Below are 23,104 nucleotides of genomic sequence, written 5' to 3' on the forward strand. Positions count from 1 at the left end.
AGTAAAAGATTAGTAAAAGTCAATCAAGCATATCTTAAGTGTTGTACTTCTATGTGCTGTAGGACTTGTGAAAACGAGCGAACCAAGCACAATTGGTTATTGATCCATATCCTCGTTCTTCCAATAGGCTTAAGGCATATAGTAGATGCCTCAATTCCTGATTACTTAAAAGTAATTACGGTTTTTTTGTTGCTCCCAAAACATGCTTAAACATATTCAAATTTTTTTATAATATTCACTGAAGTGTAATGCAATATACTAACTCGTGACCAGTACAAAATTCTGGAATACTAGCATGTAATGCTCAAATCATTAAAACCAATAATATGCATGCATTGAACAACAGTTCTCAAAGTATTTCAATGGACGTATGGCGCAATATAATTTTATTGTAATGACCATTGAAACGTTGGCTGATAGGAACTGGGACATACGCCTTACCTGAATAATCAAGAAATAAAAGGTGAGACACCAAGGTGATATAATTATTTGTGTCGGGGGGAGCCTCGCCTATTTCATCGAAAGTCAGAAAAACTATCTGTGGATTGCATAATTTTCTGCCAATTATAATACAAAATATTTCACCCACTCGTACAAACGAGTCCAGCCATTATGTTCGGAAAAAAATCAAGAAAATAACTAATATGTGTAAGTGTGGTGAGAATTGGTAGTGGATTTAAAGAAAAATAAATTGGACTTGACGGCCTATTTTTGTCTCCAGCTAGTCGTAAAAAATATATCATGAGCAACAACCAAAAGGACTTGACCCACAATTTTCCAGCATTTGATAATTTTACTGCCATAAGGAAATATGCAACAAAAGTGAAGGAAATTGGATTTATCCCCTAAAAAAAAAAAAAAAAAAAAAAAAAAAAATAGTGGTCAAGCTCAAAAACAGTTGGTCCTTAGCCCTCGATATATCAATCATTCCAATTGTACTACCAATTCTTGAAACCTATTCGCTGAATTGAGAAAAACATTCTTTTGTCTAATGATCGGAAAAAATCAAACCTGCTTTACGGCCAAAATGGACTTTTGCACCACCTCAAGTATCGCCAGCCAGTTTTTGGAAGAGAGGGATAAAGCGTTTGGTTCGAGCTGTCGGAAATTGCCGAATTAAGTAAGCGTCGAAGTAAATTATTCACCATGAATTTCACAGTTTTTATAATAAAATTATGTGGGTGCTATTTGCGCGAATAATGCAATCAGTGCAACCGAATTTCCAATTTCAAACATTACTCGTGCTAAAATCTCCACACCCAGCTTTGATTTTTTAATTGTCGTAGACCTGAAAAAGTATAAACTAGTGTTGGTGACGCACGCTATAATCAAACTGCATGCTGAAAAAGTGTTTCGCGTTGAAATATTTATCAACATATTTCTTTATCATTTTTGTCTCTACATTTTCTCTGGAATTAGGACTGTCCAAAATACGCAACTTGTATGCATATACATGCGTCATAAAAATGCACTATAAAAGCGTTTTATAAAATACTAAAATTTCAAATGAACGGTACTGATGAACATCTCGAATACTTACGTTATTTTTATACCGTGGCTAAGAAAGAAGTTTAAAAAATTTTAGATTTTTCGATACATTGTTTTTTAAACTAACGCGAAGACATTCACATCCTGAATATTAGGAATTGTTACACGAAGGAAGTTAAAATAATAACATATTGAACGGAGTTGATCTCAATGAAGTCAAGGAAACATGGTTAAACTGTGCATACTACCGTTTATGTACATTTCTGTAGTATAAAAATGTTACAAAAATAATTACATTCTATCAATAACAGTAAAAACAATGAAAGTCTCGTTACAATAACTAATAAAATTAAACTATACTATAAACTTTTGATCTATGAATTATCCAATAGATATTGTTGCAAAACAATTAATTCGACAACAATTTTTACAGAGTCATAAATTAGTGTTTTACAAAAGTAAATCACCGCACCTGTGAACCAGTAATAATTATCAACCTTATCGACTTCTCAATCTAATATACAGATAGACTTATTACAATGAATACTCCATGTATCTTTATAATATGAAAGTTGGCTTCAGCTCAGGAAGTTTCCTTTTCTGGACGGACTATTCTTTTTGAAAAGATAAGTGCTAGGCTTATGAAGTCACATCGTGAAACTAAATGCTGAAATAAATAAACCAGAGTTGACTAAATGAATTTGAAAATATTAAAGTAAGTTTAATCAATTAGAACTTGTCGTTATAGTTATCTATATTTTCTCACAATATAAATAAATCTATCTTTGAGTACCTTACATGAATGTCTGATCGTGTGGCTCGTGGATCATAGTCGATCTTCGAGGTTGACCCATTCCTGACTGCCGGTTGTAAACTTCACGCATTAAATTATCTTTTTCTTGTTCTAGTATGGCGATACGTTGACTTTTCTTATTTACTTCCTGAAAATTAGGACTTCTATTAAATATCTCTCGTAATCCATCGCGAATTCAATTGTGAAATACATCCATAAAACAATGTAAGAAATTTTGCAGGGTGATTGGGAATAAATTTTGAGCGTGGGCATTTTATTTTGGTTTGAATTTGATTTCCAGGCGTTGAGGACTCTCTACTTGTATAAAAAAACTACCATAAACACAAATTATAATACAATGCTGGTTAGCCACAGATTTCAGCTGCTAAGCCTGTAATAAAATGTATAGACTTTCGAATGATTATTTGTCAAAAAGTAATTCAGCATTAAAGAATGCAAAATTCGAATTACAGGATAAAAAGATTAAATTAAATCAGACAGAGTCTGTTTCTTGTTGGGTTTCTACGATTGATAGTTGAAACCTGTAGCTGACTTCAGCGTCGTAATAGTAACTAGTACTGAAATATGAAGTACAAAAAAATACGAGAAACAATACCTCCGTTAATCTATGGTTTTGTTGTTTAAGTCTGGATACTATATCTTGATGCAATTGCGCCGTGGTAGGATGGCTGATAACAGCTAAATTCATATGAAGTGGCAAACCGCCACGTTCCCAACTACTTATTAATGCTGCGAGATGCCGGTTAACTTCAAGTACTCTTGCTCGTTGCAGTTCCAACCTTTCCTGCTGAGCTTCAGTCCATTGTTCCTGATAATTTAAAAATAACAAAAAATTACATGCCAATTACAGATGTTGAGTAAATTGTGTTTTTCAGTTTGTAGTATGAGATGGACCAGACTTACTGGAACTTCTTTAGAAATATCCAGAAAATCAAGGTGGATATCATACAGAAGGAAAAAAAGGTAACTGTCAAGGAATTAGGAAAGTACAGGAAAAAATCAGGGAAATTTTAGGCAATATATAGGTGGTCAATTCATAGTTTATATTCCCCAAATTATCTGCTCCATACTTTGAAATGTTCAGATCGTCCACTTTCGAGTTTTTGAAGTCGGGTTTCCTTTTTTCAGGTTTACGGTGACCTAGTCATCCACTTCATAGTTTCTGAGCTCTGAATCATCTGCTTCATGTTTTTCGCACTCCAGGATGTCAAAAACCATGAAGCGCAGGAGATATCATGATGTAAATTGCTTAAATGATGAAAACCATGCAGTGGATGACCTGGACATCAGAAACTACACAGTGGAGGACCTGTATACAATTAATCACGATGCGGACAATTTTTAATCTCCTTACCACATGTGAACCCACACGACCCACGTGTTTAATTTTCTCTTGAGTTGCAGAAATTTGTTTGAGGTACCATTCACGGGTTTTGTCAACAGCAGTCAGACCCTGCAGCAGCACATCTTTTTCTTGTTCGATCTGTTTCATCCGTTTCATCTGCAATGTTTACCTGATTGTAGAATTGTTTGATGTACATTGGAAAGGAGAAGGGGATTTACCATATTATAATCAATACCGTTCTGCAACGTATGTCGTCTAGGCTCACGGCGCCGCCCCAATGATTTTTTCTGTTGAACATTGATCTGATTATTTTGTGTATCTACAGCCTTTCCATCACCCAAAACTCGCGCCGTTCTTACAAGACTTCTCGGATCCGCTTGATAACTCATTGCACTGACTTGTCTCTTTTCAAGTGATTTTTCATCTCCCATCATTAAACCCATCTGCCAATTTTGCAATGCAGTCCGAATCTCAGATTTGTCAATGTTTCTTTCAAAGTTTACACCCAATGAGGCTCTTCCTTCTAATCCAGCTCCTGTCCTTGGAGGTTTTGGTGGTCCGTAAGGCTTTGTTATTTTTTGTTCCAGTACAGTTCTGTTGTCAACTGTTTCCAATGCAACATTACTTTCTTTACGACCTCCCAGAAGTTGTGGCATACTAAGCGTTCGCTGCTGGGCGATCGCATTATTGGGACGAATTGTGGCTGTATTTGAGGAGGTCCAAGGTACTTTGTTTTGCCCATCAACGATTAAGGCAGGAGCAGATGGTGGTCTGTTTTGTGGTACTTCTAACTTGTTGGCTTCTGCTTCAGATTTAATTTGTAGCAAACAAATTTTAAGGCCAGTGCAAAACCGTTCAAAAGATAAAAGACCATTGGCTGGTGTAACTTTCTTCAGACTTTCTAATACACCTTTGGGCAAGCCCTGCGTACCATCATCTTGCCACCTCTCTTGGATATCAGCAAATTTAACAAATCCACTACGCTCATCGTCCATTATGTCAAATAAGGTTCTCATTGCAGAGACGAAGCCTTTTGGCAATCCATCTAGGTTTGCAGACTGTATTTGAGCCATGGTAGAGCTATATTGTCGAGAATTGTACTTAATAACGCTATTATTGGCACTGAATTTAGAGGTGATGTCTCCTTCTACTTCACGGTGGTCATTGAGCAAAAAAAAGTTGGGCAATAAGCGATAAAAGCATCAATTTAGTTTTGTTTATCTGCTTCTGTAAAGATGCCACCTATTTTGGAAAATGTTCGTAGTATTATACCATCTAAGGTTCTGGTGTTTGCTATCTATTATAATTTATATTTGGGTTGAATGTAGCTAGTAAATAAAGTAAATGGGAAATCCCAAAGCTGATAAGTTCTCATGAATGGACACTCTAGGAAAGAGTAAGAATTATTGTGAGAACAAAGTTGTATAGTTATCCCCAACCTCCATTCTAAGTAAGAAGGTGCATTTCCTAATTAATTTTCTCTCAAATCTGATATTTATTATTTAAATCTGTCTCTAACGCGTACTTTGAACTACTAGAACACAACTTAAATAAAACTTAAGAGAAATGTAATTATTCTTACAAACGAAGAATACGTCGGATTACCGAAATTCAAAATGATAAACTAATATGAGATCCGGATCTATGCCATGTAACAATTGATAAAACACTGAAAAGCGCTAATGTAGTTACAAGTTTCCTTTGACGTTTAAATCGCAAACAACACGCCACGTTAGAGATCGCGAAGAATACACGAATTGCACTTGTGATTAAAGGTTAGAATAGTTAACGAACTGATTACGGATTATTACGTGAAAAATTTTCGGTTAAATGTAAACACAACACGAAAATATAACGTGCTACTTTGAACAAGTGTCTTTTTTATCTCCTCGGTCGTTGACTGACAATAAGCATATTTAAAGACTGTGTCGTATATACACTTATGTAGATAGGTCCCGGAACTCCTGTATCTTGCAGGCAACTTACAGGTGGCTGTGTACCTCAACTAGGGCGTTGACCGAAGATATTTAAAGACTGCCAACCATATGGAGTCCGATCACGGTCGTTACATGTCGCGGAAATCTGGAGTTGAGTGGGTGTGGGCTCCTTACTAAGGTCTCTTACGTTTCCCTCATAACCTGTGTTATACTTAACAAGTTGTCCGCTGGACGTGCGGTGCTTCAATCTTGGTAGACAGTGACACTAGAAAGGAAATTGCAGTACTCTGCTATACCGACTCGATTTTTGGAACGGTTAAAATCGGTGGGTTCTAACAGATCTCTTCCAAGACTGACCATCTTTAAATTAGGTGCTCAGTCAAACAGGTCCATAAATGATAAATATTTATTATTCTAGGAAGATATCTAGCCAGCTGATGATGTATATGTCGCCATTAAAATATATCATCACTTTTTCAAAAATACCCCATTCTAGTATTTTCGTGCAAATGTTTGTCAATTACATTTGAAAAATATTTTCAATATCTGTTGGGTGGTGAGATGCACATAATTAAATTCTTCGTAGTACTCGATTACACATACAGGGATTTGCGCGTAAATGCGGATGTCCTATTCTATTTGGAATGTTTTAGAAATTTCCTAGTACAATGCTTCATGAACTTTTTCTGAACTGTTTGAAACGTGTTCGCGATGTTATTACAAAAAATATCTTCTAAATGCGTTGCTCGTTTATTGAGATATTTTTGAAGTATACAACTAGTATTTCCTCTTACTTCGCTGCATTAGATCAGGATACATGTAATGAAAAAATAATAGTTCGTAGAGTTCTTCACCATGCCCCATTCACTCAGCATTTCACGTTACCCTGACGATTCCCAATTATTATATACCTAGATACAACGGCCCCCTTTATACTCGAAAACCATTTATTCATATAGAACGTGAAATATTGTGAAACCAATTCTGCTGTAATCTCCTTATAACATTCATTATTCCGTTTTTATAAACTACGAAATGTGAAACGGAATGCTCCATTGAACTCCGTACGCGGCACAGATCTCTGTTTCTAATGAAATGTCAAGTGTTATCAGAATTTTAAGCAATAGTGATACGCTGCAAATTTGTTCCACTTCAGCGTCAGACTCCGAACTGTAGAGTTAACCACTTTAACTCGTTTGACAATTACAATATATGAATATAATGTTGCTTGAAATTTAATTTTACTCACAATCAGATTAAGATTTACTCGAACAGAGATAATTTCATGATGTTTCTGAATTTGATGAGTGCAAGACTGTGACAGTTCTGCAAAATCTTTTTTGGAAACGGAAAAAATCGTTTTTCGAAAGCGTAAAGAATGAGTTTATACTTACGTCTAATGTTTATTGCTGTATAGTCATTCTTTGACCACTAATTAAATTTTTTCGATTACTGCGTGTATAATGTACGTGCATTGGACGAAAACTTATATTTTCAGTTGAATGCAGATATCAGTTTACTCGATTCTCTGCCTCCTATAAGTCAACATTGAATTTATAGTGAGCTACGGGGTTTCAACGTTGCTTTATAGGTCTATGAAAAACCGTACTATGAAAGTACGTTATTGGCATTAAAATAAAGTAATGAGTGAGAAATTAATCTATCGGCTAAAATAAATCTCATCATTTTTATTTGGTATCTCTGTAATTAGTATCGCGATAATTCTCAAAGTTAATCAAATCAAAAAAATGTACATATGAGATAAAATTTCTTTAACCTTTTTAAACGGGACGCCTGATGGCGTAAACATCTTTTTTAGAACTCACTTAGCTTAATAAAAATACAAAACACACGTGGCACATAGCAACAGGCTACTTTCTACAACTCAAATATTTTTTATATCGAACCACTTTTAGCTGGTTCAATGGAATCAGACTAGAATGGCGTGATGATGTTTGCAAACGTGTAGGAAACGCAAGTGCGTTCATCGGGTTTGCATCAAAACGATATGCGACGCAAGAAAGCCATTTTTGTCTTCTTTACGCATATAAATACATATATGTGACATAGAATATTGAATGGCATGGAGAAAAACACGTATCGCTAGTGGAGGTAAAAAAACATCAACGCCATCATTTCCTGTTGCAGACTGGCTGTTATAAATTATTATCACTATATACCACGGTATACCGATTTGAAGAAATTCAATAACACGTTTCATCGTTAGAATCTGCAAGAAGCCCACTCGAAATATGCTTCGTCTTAAACTAGATGAAGCGCTCTGATAGATGTAAACATTTTTGATTGCACTTCTCTGCAAAAATATTCGATCTTAATTAAAGCTCTCTACAGATTTGCATTTATGTAAATGCCGACGAGTGAATTTGTAGCAGAACAATCGCGCAGCAGAGGCGAGATTATAAATCAAGCAACTAATTCGAAATATTATATAAATAATTTTATCGCGATACATTAACTTTGATTGATGAGACTAGGCTATCCATACGTGTAATCCGCTGTCCTGTATAACTTGCATCGGAATTCTAAGTCTATTGAAGATCTAAGTCAATTGAAGAATGATTAAATTATACGTGAATATTCTTATCATGTGTAATAGAAAACTATGCAAATCGCACGAACGTGTCAGGTTTGATCTCAGAAATTCGCATAAATTTTACTGTTTTCTTTACGAGGTCAGATAGTTAAATTACGCCAATTTATTCCTCGAGTGAAGATTACAATTATCAATACATACATTATCAGTTCCTTTATACGCTAACAATTAGTTGAGTGTGTGGTCTGTAATCTAATGGTATTCCATATACGAGATATGTGTGGTAAACGAAGAGAGTCCTCGGCAACGAGCTATTCCTATTGTCATGTACATACATATGTTCGCAGATATTGATACGTATAATTCATTACATCTGTATGAAACATTCTACGCGACTTTATTGACGGGCCTTTTTCACCTGTCACCCGACGTGCAATTTTTTGAAATTTAATCTGTTAGTAGCACTAGCTGACCAGACTTTTTGTGATTTATTTCAGATTTTTAGGTTCAACTGTTCTACTTCTATTCCAGAAAATGTTCTAGCTTTCTCAAGTAAACGTGTTATTTGAATAAATATAAAAGGCTGCTAAACGAAAACATTCGGATGGAAGAATCGCAGGTTTACATACTTATCGAGAGTATTTTTCTGTGTTATAATCGACCCGGTAAAATTGATTGAAAAATATTTATATATTGAACAGTCACGCTTTACATTTTGTTGCAGAATTCACAGATTCTTTGGTCATATGTGTGGGGTAAAAAGTGGTTGAATTCATGGAGAACGCTTTATCAAACAGTACGCTATACTGCGATATACTAATCTCGTGATGGTTATGGTAAATTGTACAAAAAAGCTTGGTCAAGTCTGCAGTGCTGACAAAGTACGAATGGCTGGGCATTTGCAACTACGATACGCATATGTTCTGCAGATGTTCCCCTGAATAAGTAGGATTTGGTAAAAGGGATGACCGCAATGCAATGGCGGTTTGAAATTCTATCCTTCTTTCTCTCCTGCATGTCGAATATATATATATGCTGCATCGTACATGCATAGAAATATAACTGACGAGCCATTGATAAAATTTAGCTCTGCGTGGGCAGCATTAAACGACAAGCGGGAAATGCCACGCCAGTGGGGTCGCAAGTGCAACGGCTTCTCAGCTTCGGTTCAGATTATAGTCGGTCGCTATAAATTTATCTTGCCTCCACTCACAAGCAGTATATATACAGACTTCGCTGGCCTCTGCAGAGGAGCCTGACAAGTGCTTGACTGTTTACGACCCCGTATGCGACAGTCGTGGTGGTTTATACTTCGTTTTGCTGCCGTCAGTTCCAGTCCAGGCTTTCAAGCGACTGGCTCGGGTGTCGGCCTTTGGCCTTTGTGTTGTGATTAACTTTATAACAGTACCAGAAATAGGGCCCATCCAAGGATCTGTACATTCACTGCATCTTTTACCCATCATTGCGAACATGATGAAAATCTATAAAGTATTCGCTCTCGTGGTTCTAGTTCTCGTCATTATAGGTACATAAGTGATAATATATGAATATATTTTTACTAACATAATACATAATCGTATAATGTCATTCTCAAAAATTTATTATTACAATTTGGCACCAATACAGTTTTCAAAGAAATATTATAGATCGGGAAGGTGAACGCACGACCGAAAGAATAGGTATATAAAATAGGCCTGAATCTTATACAATGTAAGCCATATAATTTATTCAGCACTTAGTTTAGGATACAATATAAATCATGATCATACAAACGGATGGGCAGTCAACGCATCAGATATTTCGAATCCACAATTTTTTATACTGCACGAGTGCACGAGAAAAGGGGATGTAAATGTAACAATTTACGGTACATTTTCGTTTGTTCAGTGTACAATGTTTTACCCTCAGAACGAACACTCTTGAGGTCTTAGTTTACATGATATACCATGAAATTTGAAAAGCGAAACGATCAGCCAATTGAGATACCTCGCGAAAATTTTAGCTGCTGTCCAAACGTCGGACATAAGAAAAAATTTCAGATCGAAATACAATATTTTTAGGAGTACCTATTACAAAAATGTGATTATACTTTGCTTTCGCGGCCTTTTGAGCACATCAAAATTATGCAAATTCCTGTAAACACGGATAAACTGAAAATAAAATTACAACAGCTCATTTCCGATCAAGAAAGACTATATGCAGAATATAAAAATGCTAAATATTTGAATCCTAATTACTCGGCCTGGATTGGGCAAGAGAATAACTGACTAATATGAAGAGAAGTGATTTTGCACAACCGCAACCACGCAATTTCTTTTACCGAAAATACTGTTAATGAACGATATTCAGTTAATCATAGCGATAACAATTCTACGATAGATGTGAGAATGGTCTCGAGTTATAAAGCGATAGATTATTTTATTAAATTGTTCCGAAGTTTTTAAAGCAAAGTATTGCAATCGTCGTGATTATCAGGGGAAACATATCGAGGGCTTAGAACCGAAGGGTAAGGGACGGAATCGGAAAAAATGGAGCATTATATCGCCAGAAAGGTGGATCAGCAATTTCGTAAGAGGAAAAATGAATTTCTTTTAGCCAGAAATGCTTAAACTAAACCTATTTTTGACACAACACTATAAACTTGACATTATATGTATACCAGAAAGTTGCGACCCGCGAAGTGACGGTATAGAAGGGCTATTCGTCTCCTTAACTAAAAATAGATTTTTATTTTCTATTGAAATTTACTATAACTCTCAATTTATGATACTTTTTACCTATTTTTTATTTCATACCCCAATTTTTTTTCTCCGACTACAACAAATTCATCACATCCCGTTAAAAACAATTTAACATATCTCGTAGTAGGGTAAACAACAAATTATCAATTCAAGAGGGCAACTTCCTTCTGATTAGGCGATTGTATTTAGGAAAAATCTTATCAGCCTTCTACCAGATGCAGGTGTCACCCTCATTTCATTAATCCGAGAATCCGTCCTCTTAACAAAATTACGCCAAAAATAGGTAGAGAAGATACATGGTATAAACTCTCTCGAAATTCGAAATTTCACCTTCGAAAAGCATAACTACTTACAGTTATATAAATTTTATCAGCGTCGTGTAATGTTTTTTTCTCCCATCTCTTCAATTTTCTATGGAATCCATCGTTTTGAAATAATCGAATATAAACCGATACATTGATATTTTATACATGATGGATAAATCACGAGAAAAAAAAAATTTAATTCATAGGAATATCATTCGCTTGCGAATTGGACCAAATGCATCAGGGATGTCGAATTGTGAAAGCACAATGTAGCTGCGGGTACGGTTGCAAAGCCGAATATAGGTACAACAATGCTGAGGACTGCAGACTTGCATTACGAGGTGAAACGTTTTCCAAATACTTTTATTTATAAAATATGTTGGCCCGGTAATTCAGATCATAATTATTAATTGGCATTAATAATTTATTCTAGGCCGCCGAAATGATAAATGTTATCGAAGACCTTGCAAGCACGGAGGTTCGTGCCTTCAAATATCACAACACCCGGGCTTCAAATGCCAGTGTGAAGGCACCGGGTACTTTGGTGCTCTTTGTGATAAGGGTTAGTATATGAAGTTACAATAGAAATGAGTGACCACATCCACTATTCGATTTACTCTGCGTAAACCCAATGTAACAAAATTAGACTCAATATGAGACCAATTGCTGACATTACGCCATGCATTGTAAATCTTAAAATTAAGCGAAATTAAAACGATATTCTATATTTTCTAGCTTGCCCAGGACCACAAAACTTGCTCACCCGCGGACCTTTTCCGTACGAGTGTGTTGTGATTTAATTAATTTCTTTCTATTACTACTTATCTGTATGTATGTTCAATGAATAAATATTATTAGGAATCCAATCAAAAAGTTAGTGCTCAATTGCATCTTGAATATCTCGCAGGCATTGTCGTGCATTCGTCTACTGATTGACTGAAGTTCCGTTTTTTCACTTTTGAATTTGTGCATTCCCTACATTACTAATCGTGCAATCATATCCTATTGAAGAGAGCTAAAGTACCGTGCGTTGAAACCCACTTAGTGAATCATAATTTTACTTTTGTTTGAAAAATTTGAAAATCGATAATTCTTGATTGGAAGTGTGAAAAACGGAGAAAAAATTGAAGAAGCGGGATGAAGTAGCAGTTGGAGATTGAAGAAAATAATCTCCATCATTCTCATTATTCTAGAATCATATTTAAACATATATGTAATTGACTAATTGGACCGCCAGGAACGCATAAAACGCACCAACAAGAGCGCAGGACAAACAGCAGAGAAATTATGAAGGAAATCTCTCGTTTTTCGACTATAACTCTTAATACGTTACTCGCAGCGTCTTCTATACTGCTTGTCTGTAAGCTCTATGAATAGCTGTTCAAAATAAACATTTTTTCATTATTGTTTATTGTTCAGAAAAAAGGCCCTGGGCACACTGCGATATTGTAAGTATGGACTATGCGGTAAGAAACATGTGAAAAGGCACCTCAATTATGCACGATTGCACGATTCTAGAATAATGAGAATGAATTCGATTATTTTCCTACCTCGAAAAACTGCTACGTTTCATTCAATTTTCTTCTCGCTTCTTCAATGCCTCCGTTTGTATACACTTCCAATTAACAATTCTACATTTTTCATTTCTTAGAATAAAAACGCAATTGAGAACCACTGACTCACTGACGTAGTCACGTAGCATGCGTTCCGAAATTATCTGGCAGCGCTCAGAACTCCCTAGGACAGAGGCAGAACTAGCTACGAACTCGATAGTGCAAAAGAGATGAAAGATTGTTGATAGCAGAGCACTAGAGGCTATTATGAAAACACTCGTAGTCATAGACTGGTAGCATTTTGCCGGTGTATCGGAACCCATTTTCATGAGTGTCGCTCTGCCGCCAACAGCGTGGCATCGCCGCGTCAATTTTACACCTATGAAAATCAAGCCGTAGTAAAATAATTGACTATGCTCTATGATACGGATAAATCTGAATATACGAATAAGGTTATTTACAACTGTGACTTGAAAATCCGAATGATAGATTTAAGGTGCGATGGACACGTAGTTTATCTGTGAGTTGATCAAACTGTTTACCTACATTTGTGCTAACACTGACTCCCACCGTGATATAATACCATTTCAGTGGATTTGATATACTGGTGATGTATGTGCACGAGTGATAAAAACGATGACAGTGATTTCGTCAGATCTGTAATTCGATAATGAATGTAATGACTTCCTTTCGTGCTACATGGTTACGATAATAGTGCAGTAATTTTCTAATTATGCTGGAAAAATACTTCAGTCGACAGATGACATCAGATTACAAAGAACTGCCGTCAATAGGTGTTGGATATACTATAGCATATTGGTTCGGCAGTCGCGGTTCAGCTTTGGAAAGACATATTTAATTCTGAATGAGACGGCTGCTTGGCTTGACGTCTGCTTCTTTGACAGTCCCTCATTGCGTAGTGCGTGCTCAGCATCCCGCTCAAGCTGTTGAACATATTTTTTCTGTCGAATGCCCTCTTGAGATGTTCATTCATAAAATTCACATTCATAAAAAAAACAACGGTTCATCATGAATTTCAATGTGATGCGGTATTATATTGCCACACTAGTGTTCCAAACGCTTGTTCTACACGTGACAGTTCTGGTCCAAGATGCAAGTGCGGCTGTCGCCGGAAAAAAAGATAATTACGACAGTTTATTAACCGGTCAAGGATTATACAGTAGCAGCGATGGAATATACATTTTAAACGCAACTAATTTTAAACCCAGTATTTACGAAAGCAAGACAGGCTGGTTCGTGGAATTCTACAACAGCTGGTGTGGATTTTGTCTCCGATTTGCAGATACTTGGAAAGCACTTGCTCAAAACGTCGAACGTAAGTATCGACAGGTCCTGTACATACCTTAAATATGGATTCTCTGAACAAACTAGCATGTCCTAAATAAATTATATTTTACGGATGCTGGAATCAAGTCAAAACTTACGAGGGGTTACTGTTCCAAGTTGAAAGTAATAAAAATCTGGATGTTTTTCCCATCTTTTGGCAATTGATGGATTAATTGTTTGAAAACCTTGGAAAATTGATACACGTCTCAAAGCCATTTTGGGTGTAATGAACAGTATAATCTTATGAGTCTAGAATATAAAACAGGATCGAAAATGAAGAATCACTGTTTCGATGACTGTTTTTTTAATAAAACAGTTAGAAACTTGGAATCTAGCGTGAATTCAACTTAGATCTGTAGATGCTTACTCGACTGAATCCTTTCCTCCAGACACATTGATTCCTCCGAAATCTTCATTGGGAGTACAAAATTATAAATTGATTGTATTACAAAACTGCTTTTTGCATTAATACAGTAAATATTTTTGCAGCCACAAACAATAATTTCACTAACTCCTTGGTTGAATAATTTTTTTTTCAGACTGGAAAGACATTGTTGTGGTAGCTGCAATTGACTGTGCAAATGATGATAACAACCCGATTTGTCGAGAGTACGAGATAATGCATTATCCAATGCTCAAATATTTTCATGTTGACGCCAAACCAGGTCACCTTGGTATCGAAATTGAGAAAGGAAAAGACATGGATGCCGTAAGACATAACTTGATTGATCGTCTTGAAAAGGAACAGCAAGAAGGTCGAGGTTATTCTTGGCCGAATATAACTCCCTACCGGTATGTAAAATGATCAGAGATTGCTAAAAGCAACCTGCTAAAAGTATGGTAGTTACACGTCAGCGAATGACCGAAAACAGATCACTATTCAGCAATTTTCTTTCAAACCAATTACTTACATACGCACATTGCAATGTTGATTTGGCTCGAAAATGAAGTTTTGATTGGTTGAGCCTGATTGCAAACTTATTACAAATTGTCTCTGGGTACCGATTCTAAAAATTTGATAACAAAAATTCTGGCATATAGACTGTTTAAAATATGTGTTTATTGGAACGTCATTTTCATTCTTTTTGTAGGATTACAATTACAGGCATTTAGGAAATTCTATCTAATAGCTATTTTTCGTAACCTTAATTTACTTTAGTGAGCTCTCTCTGATGGTTATTGCTCATATGTATCGCAAAGAGGTTTGCCTCAGACGTTTCAAGGCCGGAGTTATTTTCCCCGGTTCCCTAAGTCATATATTGAATCATATTATTCAAGACTCCCCAAAATTTGTGACGTCTAACAGTTGAATTATCATTTGTCAACATAATGCACGATTTGGGGAAATGTATTGCGGGTTTGAAGTAATGAAATTCAACTTTCCCAAGTGCACATGTTTACCACTCCTGGCTATGAAAAATTATTACTGGTCTCCGATAGTGTGGAGTTGTGGCATTCACGAGTGGATTAATGGAGTTCAGCACAGTAATAATTCAACACTCTTGACTTGGATAGTATCGACTGTGAGCGGCTTTGTTAGGAGGATGAAGATGAATGATCGACAGGTGAGCGCAGGAGAGTGAGATTGACCGATTGATTGATTTAGTTTTTTTTCACCATTTACTAATTTTCTTTATGAAATAGGTTTCTTAGCTTATTTTTAGAGATCCTCTATTTGTTTCTACTTTTCTATACGTTTGCAAGTTTTCTTTCCTTCCTATAATTTTAACTTTCAAGAATTCCTTGTTAGCAACCCTAATGTTATATTGCTCACCCATAATCTCTTTCAATTCTTCACTTACAATTCTTCTATCAACATTTTTATCACACTGAACTGTGACCTTGATGTCTTGTCCACTACCGATGTTACTCACACTAATTCTTAGTCTCATAATATCTACACAGTTTTGTGTTAATTGGCTTCACAACAAATTTTTCCTCTTACACAATCCTCACCTTCTCTGCTCAATTATTGTGGACTGTTTGTTTCTCTAATGTTGTACGATATTTCTACTGTATCCAGATACTATTTTCTTCTTGTACTTTATTTCTTTGATCACATTCCCAATTGCTATGGTTTTATATGCTAAAAATATTGTTTCTTTTTATACCTCTTGTGTCATCATATTTCAGATTCAATTTCTTTAGATTATCAATTACTTTTTAGTTCTTCCAGCGACTCCCTGTACAGCCCATGATTTTCCCTGATTTAGGTAATAGTTTGTCGATTTACTGGTGTATTGTGATCTCCTTCTCTTCTCTGTTCTTCGTTGATCTCTTACCCCCATTTTTGGGGGGTGCCAAACTAGATCTAGTAGATTTAGGTTTGCCATTTTAATTCCCTACTTCTTTACATTCAAAATAGATATGAAGTTATTATGATCACCTCAAAAGGTTGAATTTTGACTAGATCTCAATCTCTAGGTGTATGTGTGAATGTATGTGTGTCATCAATTTTTCGTCCTATTTCTCAAAAAAGAATCAACGGATTTTTATTCTTTTGATCTCAATCCATGCTGTTCTTCCTAAGTTAGAATTTATTAGATATTACATACAACTAGTCAAGTTATTCCTTTTTTAGGCTAAATTTGGACTGCCTTTAAATCGATGGACTAACTTAGAACAACTTAAATTTTGTGCAAAACTAGCCGAACGCTTAGTTATTTGCAAAATAAATAGAAATAGCTGAAAGTTCTTATTGGACTGATTCCTACAATCCAGTCGATTTTCTTGCTTGTTGAGACTCTTAATCAATTCTGAAAACCTATCTGTTGAATTGATTATTCGCCTCTAGTCTCGCCGATAGGACTCATTGTCTTCTTACTCTTTATAATTTATTATACAATTGTTTTTTCATATGCAGCATCTATCTTAAAATTGACTTTAATAGGTATAAATTTTACTATAGTTCCATAGTACATGTCTTTCCATCCTCACTCCAATCTTTGATGATGATGATGATGATGATGATGGGTTGAACTGGTCGTCTCTTCTTTGTATTATTCTTCTCCACTTAGTGATATGGAGAGGAAGAAAGAGTAGAAATAGGGTGTGAAAGGTAAAGACAAAATTACGGCATGAATGGGAACATGTGAATTGGTCAGAAAGTATCGAAATGCGACAAATTTCAATAATACTGTTTGCTTCTGTATAATGCATGCGTTTGGGGTTTCTTTAATTGACTACCACCAACCATTCTAATAAATCCATTACAATAAATTATAAAGGTTAACAGCGCAGAATCTGTATATCTTGAAAGCATCAGTACTGATTGAGACTTCTCCCAAAAGCAATATAATGATACTACAACCACAGTGTGCCAAGATGAAGAAGTTCATATGATCTTTGTAATAATTAATCAATATGTATTAATGAACTATGATATTCTTCAGGTTCTATTTTATATACATATTATTATCCTTTTCAAGTATCTATTGACTAGTATATACTTCGACCGTACAGGGAACACTATCAGTGTTGAATTCCACTATTCCAGCATACGGCGGTAGTAATTTTTCATGAGGAGCCCTTTCTAGATTGGAGAGTTTTTGAGTACCGCTTAGTCTAATTACCAGTTGAATTCCACTATTCCAGCATACGGCGGTAGTAATTTTCCATGAGGAGCCCTTTCTAGATTGGAGAGTTTTTGAGTACCGCTTAGTCTAATTACCAGTTTTAATTATCCGTAATTTTACAGGCAGAAGTTTGATGTGTCATCTGATTGCATGTTACAGAAGTGGGGATACGAAGAATTTATGGAAGGATGTACCTGCTAGTGTAAAATATAACTTTTTAATATTTGAAACGGTCGATTCATTCCTTGCCACTGAGGTGACCTTAGATTTACATAACATCAGCAGTATAAAAGTTCGTGGTGTGACCTCCGAGAATGAGCCGCTTAGCATAATGCTTTCAGTGAATAAATTTCCTACTCTAATTGCACTAGGGCGTAACAGTTCGCAGCAAGTTATAAATGTGAGGTACCCAACAAGAGAAGGAGTAAGAAAAGCTATTAAAGAATTTTTAGTGCTAAAAGGAATAACTGCGGATATACCTGATAATCCTGAGAAACATCCCAGCGAGTGGATGCAGGCTGAAATACCAAATGTGTTGGACATAATAAAAGAAAGGAGAGAGAAAAAAGAAGAGGAGGAAGTCAGAGCACTTGGAGATCTGCTTTTTCAGTTAGACTTAGAGACAGCATTGAGATATTCGATTGACCACGAAATTCCAATGGTTAAAGTTATAGAGGGAGAGAAGATTGAGGCGCTGAAAGCTTACCTGAATGTACTGGCAAAGTACTTCCCATTTGGACGCAATGGTGTTTTATTTTTGGAGACATTGAGAGAAACCGTTGATCAGCGAGAAAGACTGACAGGGAAAGAATTTAAAGACATTGTTAAATCGACCGAAGAAGAAATATCTCCCATATACTCTGGACCACAGGGATGGATCGGATGCAAAGGGAGTGTTAATAGTTTTCGTGGGTACCCATGTGGACTTTGGTCAATGTTTCATATGCTCACAGTAAACTCTGCAATCCGTAATAAAAACAATCTAGATTATAAACCACAAGAAGTTTTACGAGCTATGCTTGGATACATCAAAAACTTTTTTGGATGTACTGATTGTTCGGAACATTTCGTCAAAATGGCTAATGAAAATAAGATGTCTGAAGTGCGTAATTTAAACGAAAGCATTTTGTGGCTGTGGAGGTCTCACAATCTCGTGAACAAAAGGCTAGCTGGTGATAAAACTGAAGATCCTATGCACAAAAAAGTACAATATCCGTCCAAAGAGCAATGTTCAACTTGTAAATACAGTAACGAAAGTTGGAACGAAGCAGAAATATTACGTTACTTATATCGCAAGTACAGATCTTCAGAAATAAGTTATTATAATTCAAGTGGCAAACTAAACGAGGATAACAGTATCGATCGCCTGAAAATTAGACAAGAACGATTTGCTTCAGATAAATATAGTAGTCAACGAAAATTGGCCTGGGATTTTACAATATTTGACATAAGCATCTGTGTGGTCCTGTACGTGACGTCTGCAACGATACTCGTCCTTGTGTGTATAAAGTTTGCTATGAAAAGAACTAAAAGGAACAAGTCGTATATACATGATCTTTTTCGCAAAGTATAATTTTTTTTGTAACTTATGCCATTTGAGTTATTAAAGAAACATTGCGTCAAATTACGAAGGTTACCAATAAATCTGAGAGAAACCACATATGTTCAGTTTGTCTGTTCACTGTTGGTGCAGCGCTACAATACAGGAAGTGACATCACATCTAAATTAAATCCGGAATGGAAAACATTAGTTGCCAAGAAAAATAGTATCCTAATAATAAGAGTGGTAAACGAAAATCCGTTGTAATTTCAACGGTTCAGGGAACATAACTTTAGCCCTGTGTCGAGTGGATAAACTGTAACGGTCTTGTATATAAAATTGAGATCCAACTAGACAGATACTTTGTTGAATAAATCTATGCAATAGTTGGATTCTTGGAGTCACTCATACTCAGGGTGTCTAGTACCAGACTTCTAGAGCCAAAATACAGTTCTTCCTTAAATAAAAAATAATGGAACTCTTATACTTTCGTTTGTCCAATATCCTCACATCTCGGCTTACATACTATTGGTGATGTCAGACAGATAATCAAACCCTTTGCAGGCCTGCATGTGGCAAATTTGAATGGAATCATGGAATGGAAGTAAAATAAATTTTAGCTATTTAAACTTGTTAATGGTGCGAATAAAAGCTCGCATTGTGGCAATGAAATAGAAACTAGGCATTATGAACTTCGATTTACAAAATAAATGGCAAAGAAGAGAGTGGCACAAAGATTTTAGTTACTTTCCTCCAATCTGTTCCATGATTTCACTCTGTGCCTGAACAAATAAACATATAACCAGAACCAAGTAGGGGATTCTCTTGTAAATCCATCATATAATTGGTTAATCGTTCATGGTCAGTATAAAGTTTGTACGGTGTGAACAGCCAACATAATATGGTTTAATATCGCTCATGTGTATGCACTGAGAGAGCAGTGTGCAGTAAGTTTGTATAAATACTACTGGGATGTAAAGTTCCTATGTCAGAGGTCGCTAAAGTCAGTATTTACCAACAACGAAATATCACTTATTATGAATATCATCAATGCCTATGCATCACTGACCCAAAAACTCTGCAAATAGTGCAATTCTACATATAATGCCGAACACAAATATCCCACAAGTTTTTTGTTCCACCTAGTATTAATGTCAGAAGATGTATTCCTGTTATAGAATTCAACTAATTGCATGAATCACCTTCTGGCATTATTTTCCACACAAGGCTTCGCCTTAAGCGTCTATTCAGAATTGTTCATTATTACGATAAACGTGTTTGAGTTAGAATTGTTAAAAAAATCTAGAATAAATAAATTAAAAAAACGCGATTCAACTATAACGTAATAAACTTTATTAGCTTTATTAGTTTATTAGTTATAAAAGGTGACAAGTTCACTCCACTTGGTTCATTAGTTAATTATACTTTACATATTGAATTTCCATAGATAACGAATTAATTTTAAAAAAAGCAAAAAAAAAAAAAAAAATTTACAGAATTATTCTTACGTATTCAACTTCCGGGTAGAATCGCTTTTATTTATTCCTAAGAAGGCTAATCGACGCCAGCGTAATTCGTCAGCATCAGGAGTGGATGGTGTGGTCATGCATTCTAGACTCAATTGCAAGGCCCTTCTCAAATCCTCGTCTTCATCTGTATCCTCATTGGAATTAGGTAAATATTTGTCTGCCTTATCATTACTGGGGTCCAATCTAAGATTCGAAGATTCACCAACACCCCCATTATTATCTAGTAAGCTCAACTTCAGTGCTCTTTGTAAGTCTGCATCTTCCTCCTCTTCTAACGCAGGTAGATGGCGTCCGTTGATTTTGATTGGTATTATTCTTTCTCTTGGTTTTTCAGTTTCTGACGCAATATCTGAATGATTTTGATGGCTTGTTCTACTGGTTGCTGTTGCCATTGACGACGTTGAAGTTAGACGATTGCATGAATTTGGTACTTTAACTTCTCCTAGGGCTAAAGCGGCTTTCAAAATTTGAGCTTCGTACTCCTCCTCTTTTGTGCCTAAACGATATCCCACACCACTAGTTCCTACACAATCATTTGAGCTCGCTTTTACTCTCGGTGTTGCTGTTATTGGATTTTCCCTAATTACCTCCTCCGCCAAACATTCGGGTAAAGTACCAATAACAATGAAAATTGAGTAACCTGTGAGGAAAATATGGTAATAATCAATGAAGATTGAAAATATTGATTACTTGACAAATTACATAAAACAAAATATCAACATACCCTCCTGCATCAGCTGTGCTAGGTACATAGCCAAATATGTGTTCGATATAAGTTGCGGTCCGCTCAACATTGAATTCAAGTTGAACCATTGTGTTCCAAGTTTTCTAATAGTGAACCAGTGGCCTTTGTAGTTACAAATATATGCTTTCATGTCTCTAAAAAGAACAATTATCAATCCTCGTAGGTATATTGTCATGAAATTAACAAATACTTGTTCTCGATCTCTGAATTATTTTCATTGATACAGTTCGCATTTTTTTAGTGAGAATTAGATTTGACATGGTGTGCAGCAGTGCTGAGGCACTTAGGTTTAAACTAGGATGATTAAGACGAGTCTTAATCAGAGTACTTTTAATAGGAACAAAAAATGATAAATAATAACCTACGAAGGGTCTTTCTGGGCCATTAGGGCTGTTGCTTCAGTGCTGTTATAAGGAATTAATTCAAGACCCCACACTTCAAGAGCGCTGCTTATGACTTGCACTGAAAAATACCCACTGTCATCCATGTTTCCTGATGGTTGCTATAACAAAAGTATCCATTGAATTAGCTTCGAATCATGGAAAAACATCAGCTTTCAATATAACAATATAGCTTGTAAAGTGGAGTGAAAGTTCTCTGCTTTATATGGAAGCAATAAATTACAATACATCTGGGTTGTAAGATTGAACTCGATATCATTTTTGACTAATTTCAAACAATATGTACCAAGCAAGGGTAGCAAACTACAAGGTAAAACTATTGTCATTTCTAGCTACATCTCATAGTAAAGAATGCTCCTTTGAGCGAGTTGTATTTGTACTGCAATAAATACTGACAGTTACGTCCCATCAGTCAAGAGTTAGTGAAAGGTTTTTATAGTCTATGGTTAACATCCCTTTAAATCATTAGGACTATGAAAAATCTGTGTAGCTCGTTGTCGTAATGCTATTAATAAAACAGGTAATAACTCCAAGTACGCTGTATCTGGTGTACGCTAAATTGACCAATTGAAGATACTATCAACATCAGGCACTTCAATTGATTAATGATCTGTACAGAATAGGCGATAGTGAAATACGCGGAAAAAATGATTGTGTATGCCATAATATGAATAAGACAAACGGTTACCCTCAGAAACAACTGATACTCCTCACTGTCAATGCCTGATTCAGCCATTTTGAGACGTTCCTCCTCGTCCATCTGACATGCCAAATTTGCAAGATCTACAGCGTTAAAGTACGGACCCTGCAGAAGAGCATTGAGACAATGCTGTGCACAAAGGTATCCTTCTTGCTAAGAAATAAATTGAAACCAAAATGCATATGAAAATTTAAGTGAGCATTATACTACTGTGGTTGGATAACTACATTACCTTCTCATGAAATATGCTCTCCATTGTGAATTCAGGATTTTACAAAACAACGAAACAAGATTGGAGTGAAAAAAACCTAAAATGAGGCCTCAGATAATAGATAATAACACGCGATATCAGGCTGTAGAAAAGCAAAATAACATATTTCAAGTCGAGCAATCAAACGTCACACATCAAAATCCATGTATGCACATACATTTATGTGGAATGTCACTTTTCAATGCTCTTCATACGTATGTAAGATAGGAAAAATAACCAATCACAGTCTTAGCCGATGGGAAAGGGCCAATAGACTGCC

The 23,104-nt window shown here is 35.8% G+C and overlaps 4 protein-coding genes across 6 annotated transcripts; 2 read left to right on the forward strand and 2 right to left on the reverse strand.

Moving 5' to 3' along the window:
* Positions 1 to 1,724: 1,724 nt before the first annotated feature.
* Positions 1,725 to 4,850, reverse strand: LOC124404036 (suppressor APC domain-containing protein 2). Of its 3 annotated transcripts, XM_046877848.1 has the most exons (6): positions 4,007 to 4,850; positions 3,866 to 3,934; positions 3,657 to 3,803; positions 2,898 to 3,110; positions 2,287 to 2,429; positions 1,725 to 2,155 (listed from the first exon to the last, which is right to left on the reverse strand). In XM_046877848.1, exons 1-6 carry the CDS (start codon positions 4,718 to 4,720, stop codon positions 2,149 to 2,151), a joined length of 1,293 nt encoding a protein of 430 aa, XP_046733804.1. In that variant the 5' UTR covers positions 4,721 to 4,850; the 3' UTR covers positions 1,725 to 2,148. The 3 variants fall into 3 exon arrangements, with proteins under 3 accessions (XP_046733804.1, XP_046733802.1, XP_046733803.1); XM_046877846.1 differs by having other exon boundaries at positions 3,866 to 4,850; XM_046877847.1 differs by having other exon boundaries at positions 2,282 to 2,429; positions 3,866 to 4,850.
* Positions 4,851 to 9,369: 4,519 nt separating this feature from the next.
* Positions 9,370 to 12,050, forward strand: LOC124404042 (protein crumbs-like). The gene is made up of 4 exons (XM_046877853.1): positions 9,370 to 9,663; positions 11,391 to 11,525; positions 11,618 to 11,746; positions 11,920 to 12,050. The coding sequence occupies exons 1-4, from the start codon at positions 9,609 to 9,611 to the stop codon at positions 11,982 to 11,984; spliced, it is 384 nt and encodes a 127-aa protein (XP_046733809.1). The 5' UTR covers positions 9,370 to 9,608; the 3' UTR covers positions 11,985 to 12,050.
* A 1,355-nt stretch (positions 12,051 to 13,405) lies between these two features.
* LOC124404034 (sulfhydryl oxidase 2) lies at positions 13,406 to 19,417 on the forward strand. Its single transcript, XM_046877844.1, has 3 exons — positions 13,406 to 14,073; positions 14,624 to 14,876; positions 17,819 to 19,417. Exons 1-3 carry the CDS (start codon positions 13,767 to 13,769, stop codon positions 19,230 to 19,232), a joined length of 1,974 nt encoding a protein of 657 aa, XP_046733800.1. The 5' UTR covers positions 13,406 to 13,766; the 3' UTR covers positions 19,233 to 19,417.
* A 921-nt stretch (positions 19,418 to 20,338) lies between these two features.
* LOC124404037 (ataxin-3-like) lies at positions 20,339 to 23,026 on the reverse strand. The gene is made up of 5 exons (XM_046877849.1): positions 22,807 to 23,026; positions 22,563 to 22,727; positions 21,839 to 21,975; positions 21,453 to 21,607; positions 20,339 to 21,368 (listed from the first exon to the last, which is right to left on the reverse strand). Exons 1-5 carry the CDS (start codon positions 22,828 to 22,830, stop codon positions 20,704 to 20,706), a joined length of 1,146 nt encoding a protein of 381 aa, XP_046733805.1. The 5' UTR covers positions 22,831 to 23,026; the 3' UTR covers positions 20,339 to 20,703.
* Between the last annotated feature and the right edge of the window lie 78 nt (positions 23,027 to 23,104).

This window comes from Diprion similis, chromosome 3, assembly GCF_021155765.1.
Source record: "Diprion similis isolate iyDipSimi1 chromosome 3, iyDipSimi1.1, whole genome shotgun sequence".
NCBI classification, from domain to species: domain Eukaryota; kingdom Metazoa; phylum Arthropoda; class Insecta; order Hymenoptera; family Diprionidae; genus Diprion; species Diprion similis.

Bases quoted from the DNA above. Each gene is read 5' to 3' on its own strand.
- LOC124404037 (XM_046877849.1), bottom strand. From the start codon at position 22,830: ATGGAGAGCATATTTCATGAGAAG. The intron at 21,976-22,562 runs GTAACCGTTTGT...CTTTTGTTATAG, and splicing joins AGTATCAGTTGTTTCTGAGG to CAACCATCAGGAAACATGGA. The intron at 21,369-21,452 runs GTATGTTGATAT...TTTTCCTCACAG, and splicing joins AGCACAGCTGATGCAGGAGG to GTTACTCAATTTTCATTGTT.
- LOC124404034 (XM_046877844.1), top strand. From the start codon at position 13,767: ATGAATTTCAATGTGATGCGGTATTATATTGCCACACTAGTGTTCCAA. The intron at 14,074-14,623 runs GTAAGTATCGAC...TTTTTTTTTCAG, and splicing joins ACTTGCTCAAAACGTCGAAC to ACTGGAAAGACATTGTTGTG. The intron at 14,877-17,818 runs GTATGTAAAATG...TGCATGTTACAG, and splicing joins CCGAATATAACTCCCTACCG to AAGTGGGGATACGAAGAATT.
- LOC124404042 (XM_046877853.1), top strand. From the start codon at position 9,609: ATGATGAAAATCTATAAAGTATTCGCTCTCGTGGTTCTAGTTCTCGTC. The intron at 9,664-11,390 runs GTACATAAGTGA...TTTAATTCATAG, and splicing joins TCTAGTTCTCGTCATTATAG to GAATATCATTCGCTTGCGAA. The intron at 11,526-11,617 runs GTGAAACGTTTT...AATTTATTCTAG, and splicing joins CTGCAGACTTGCATTACGAG to GCCGCCGAAATGATAAATGT.
- LOC124404036 (XM_046877846.1), bottom strand. From the start codon at position 4,720: ATGGCTCAAATACAGTCTGCAAACCTAGATGGATTGCCAAAAGGCTTC. The intron at 3,111-3,656 runs GTAAGGAGATTA...TTAAATTATCAG, and splicing joins GTCGTGTGGGTTCACATGTG to GAACAATGGACTGAAGCTCA. The intron at 2,430-2,897 runs GTATTGTTTCTC...CCTAATTTTCAG, and splicing joins AAAACCATAGATTAACGGAG to GAAGTAAATAAGAAAAGTCA.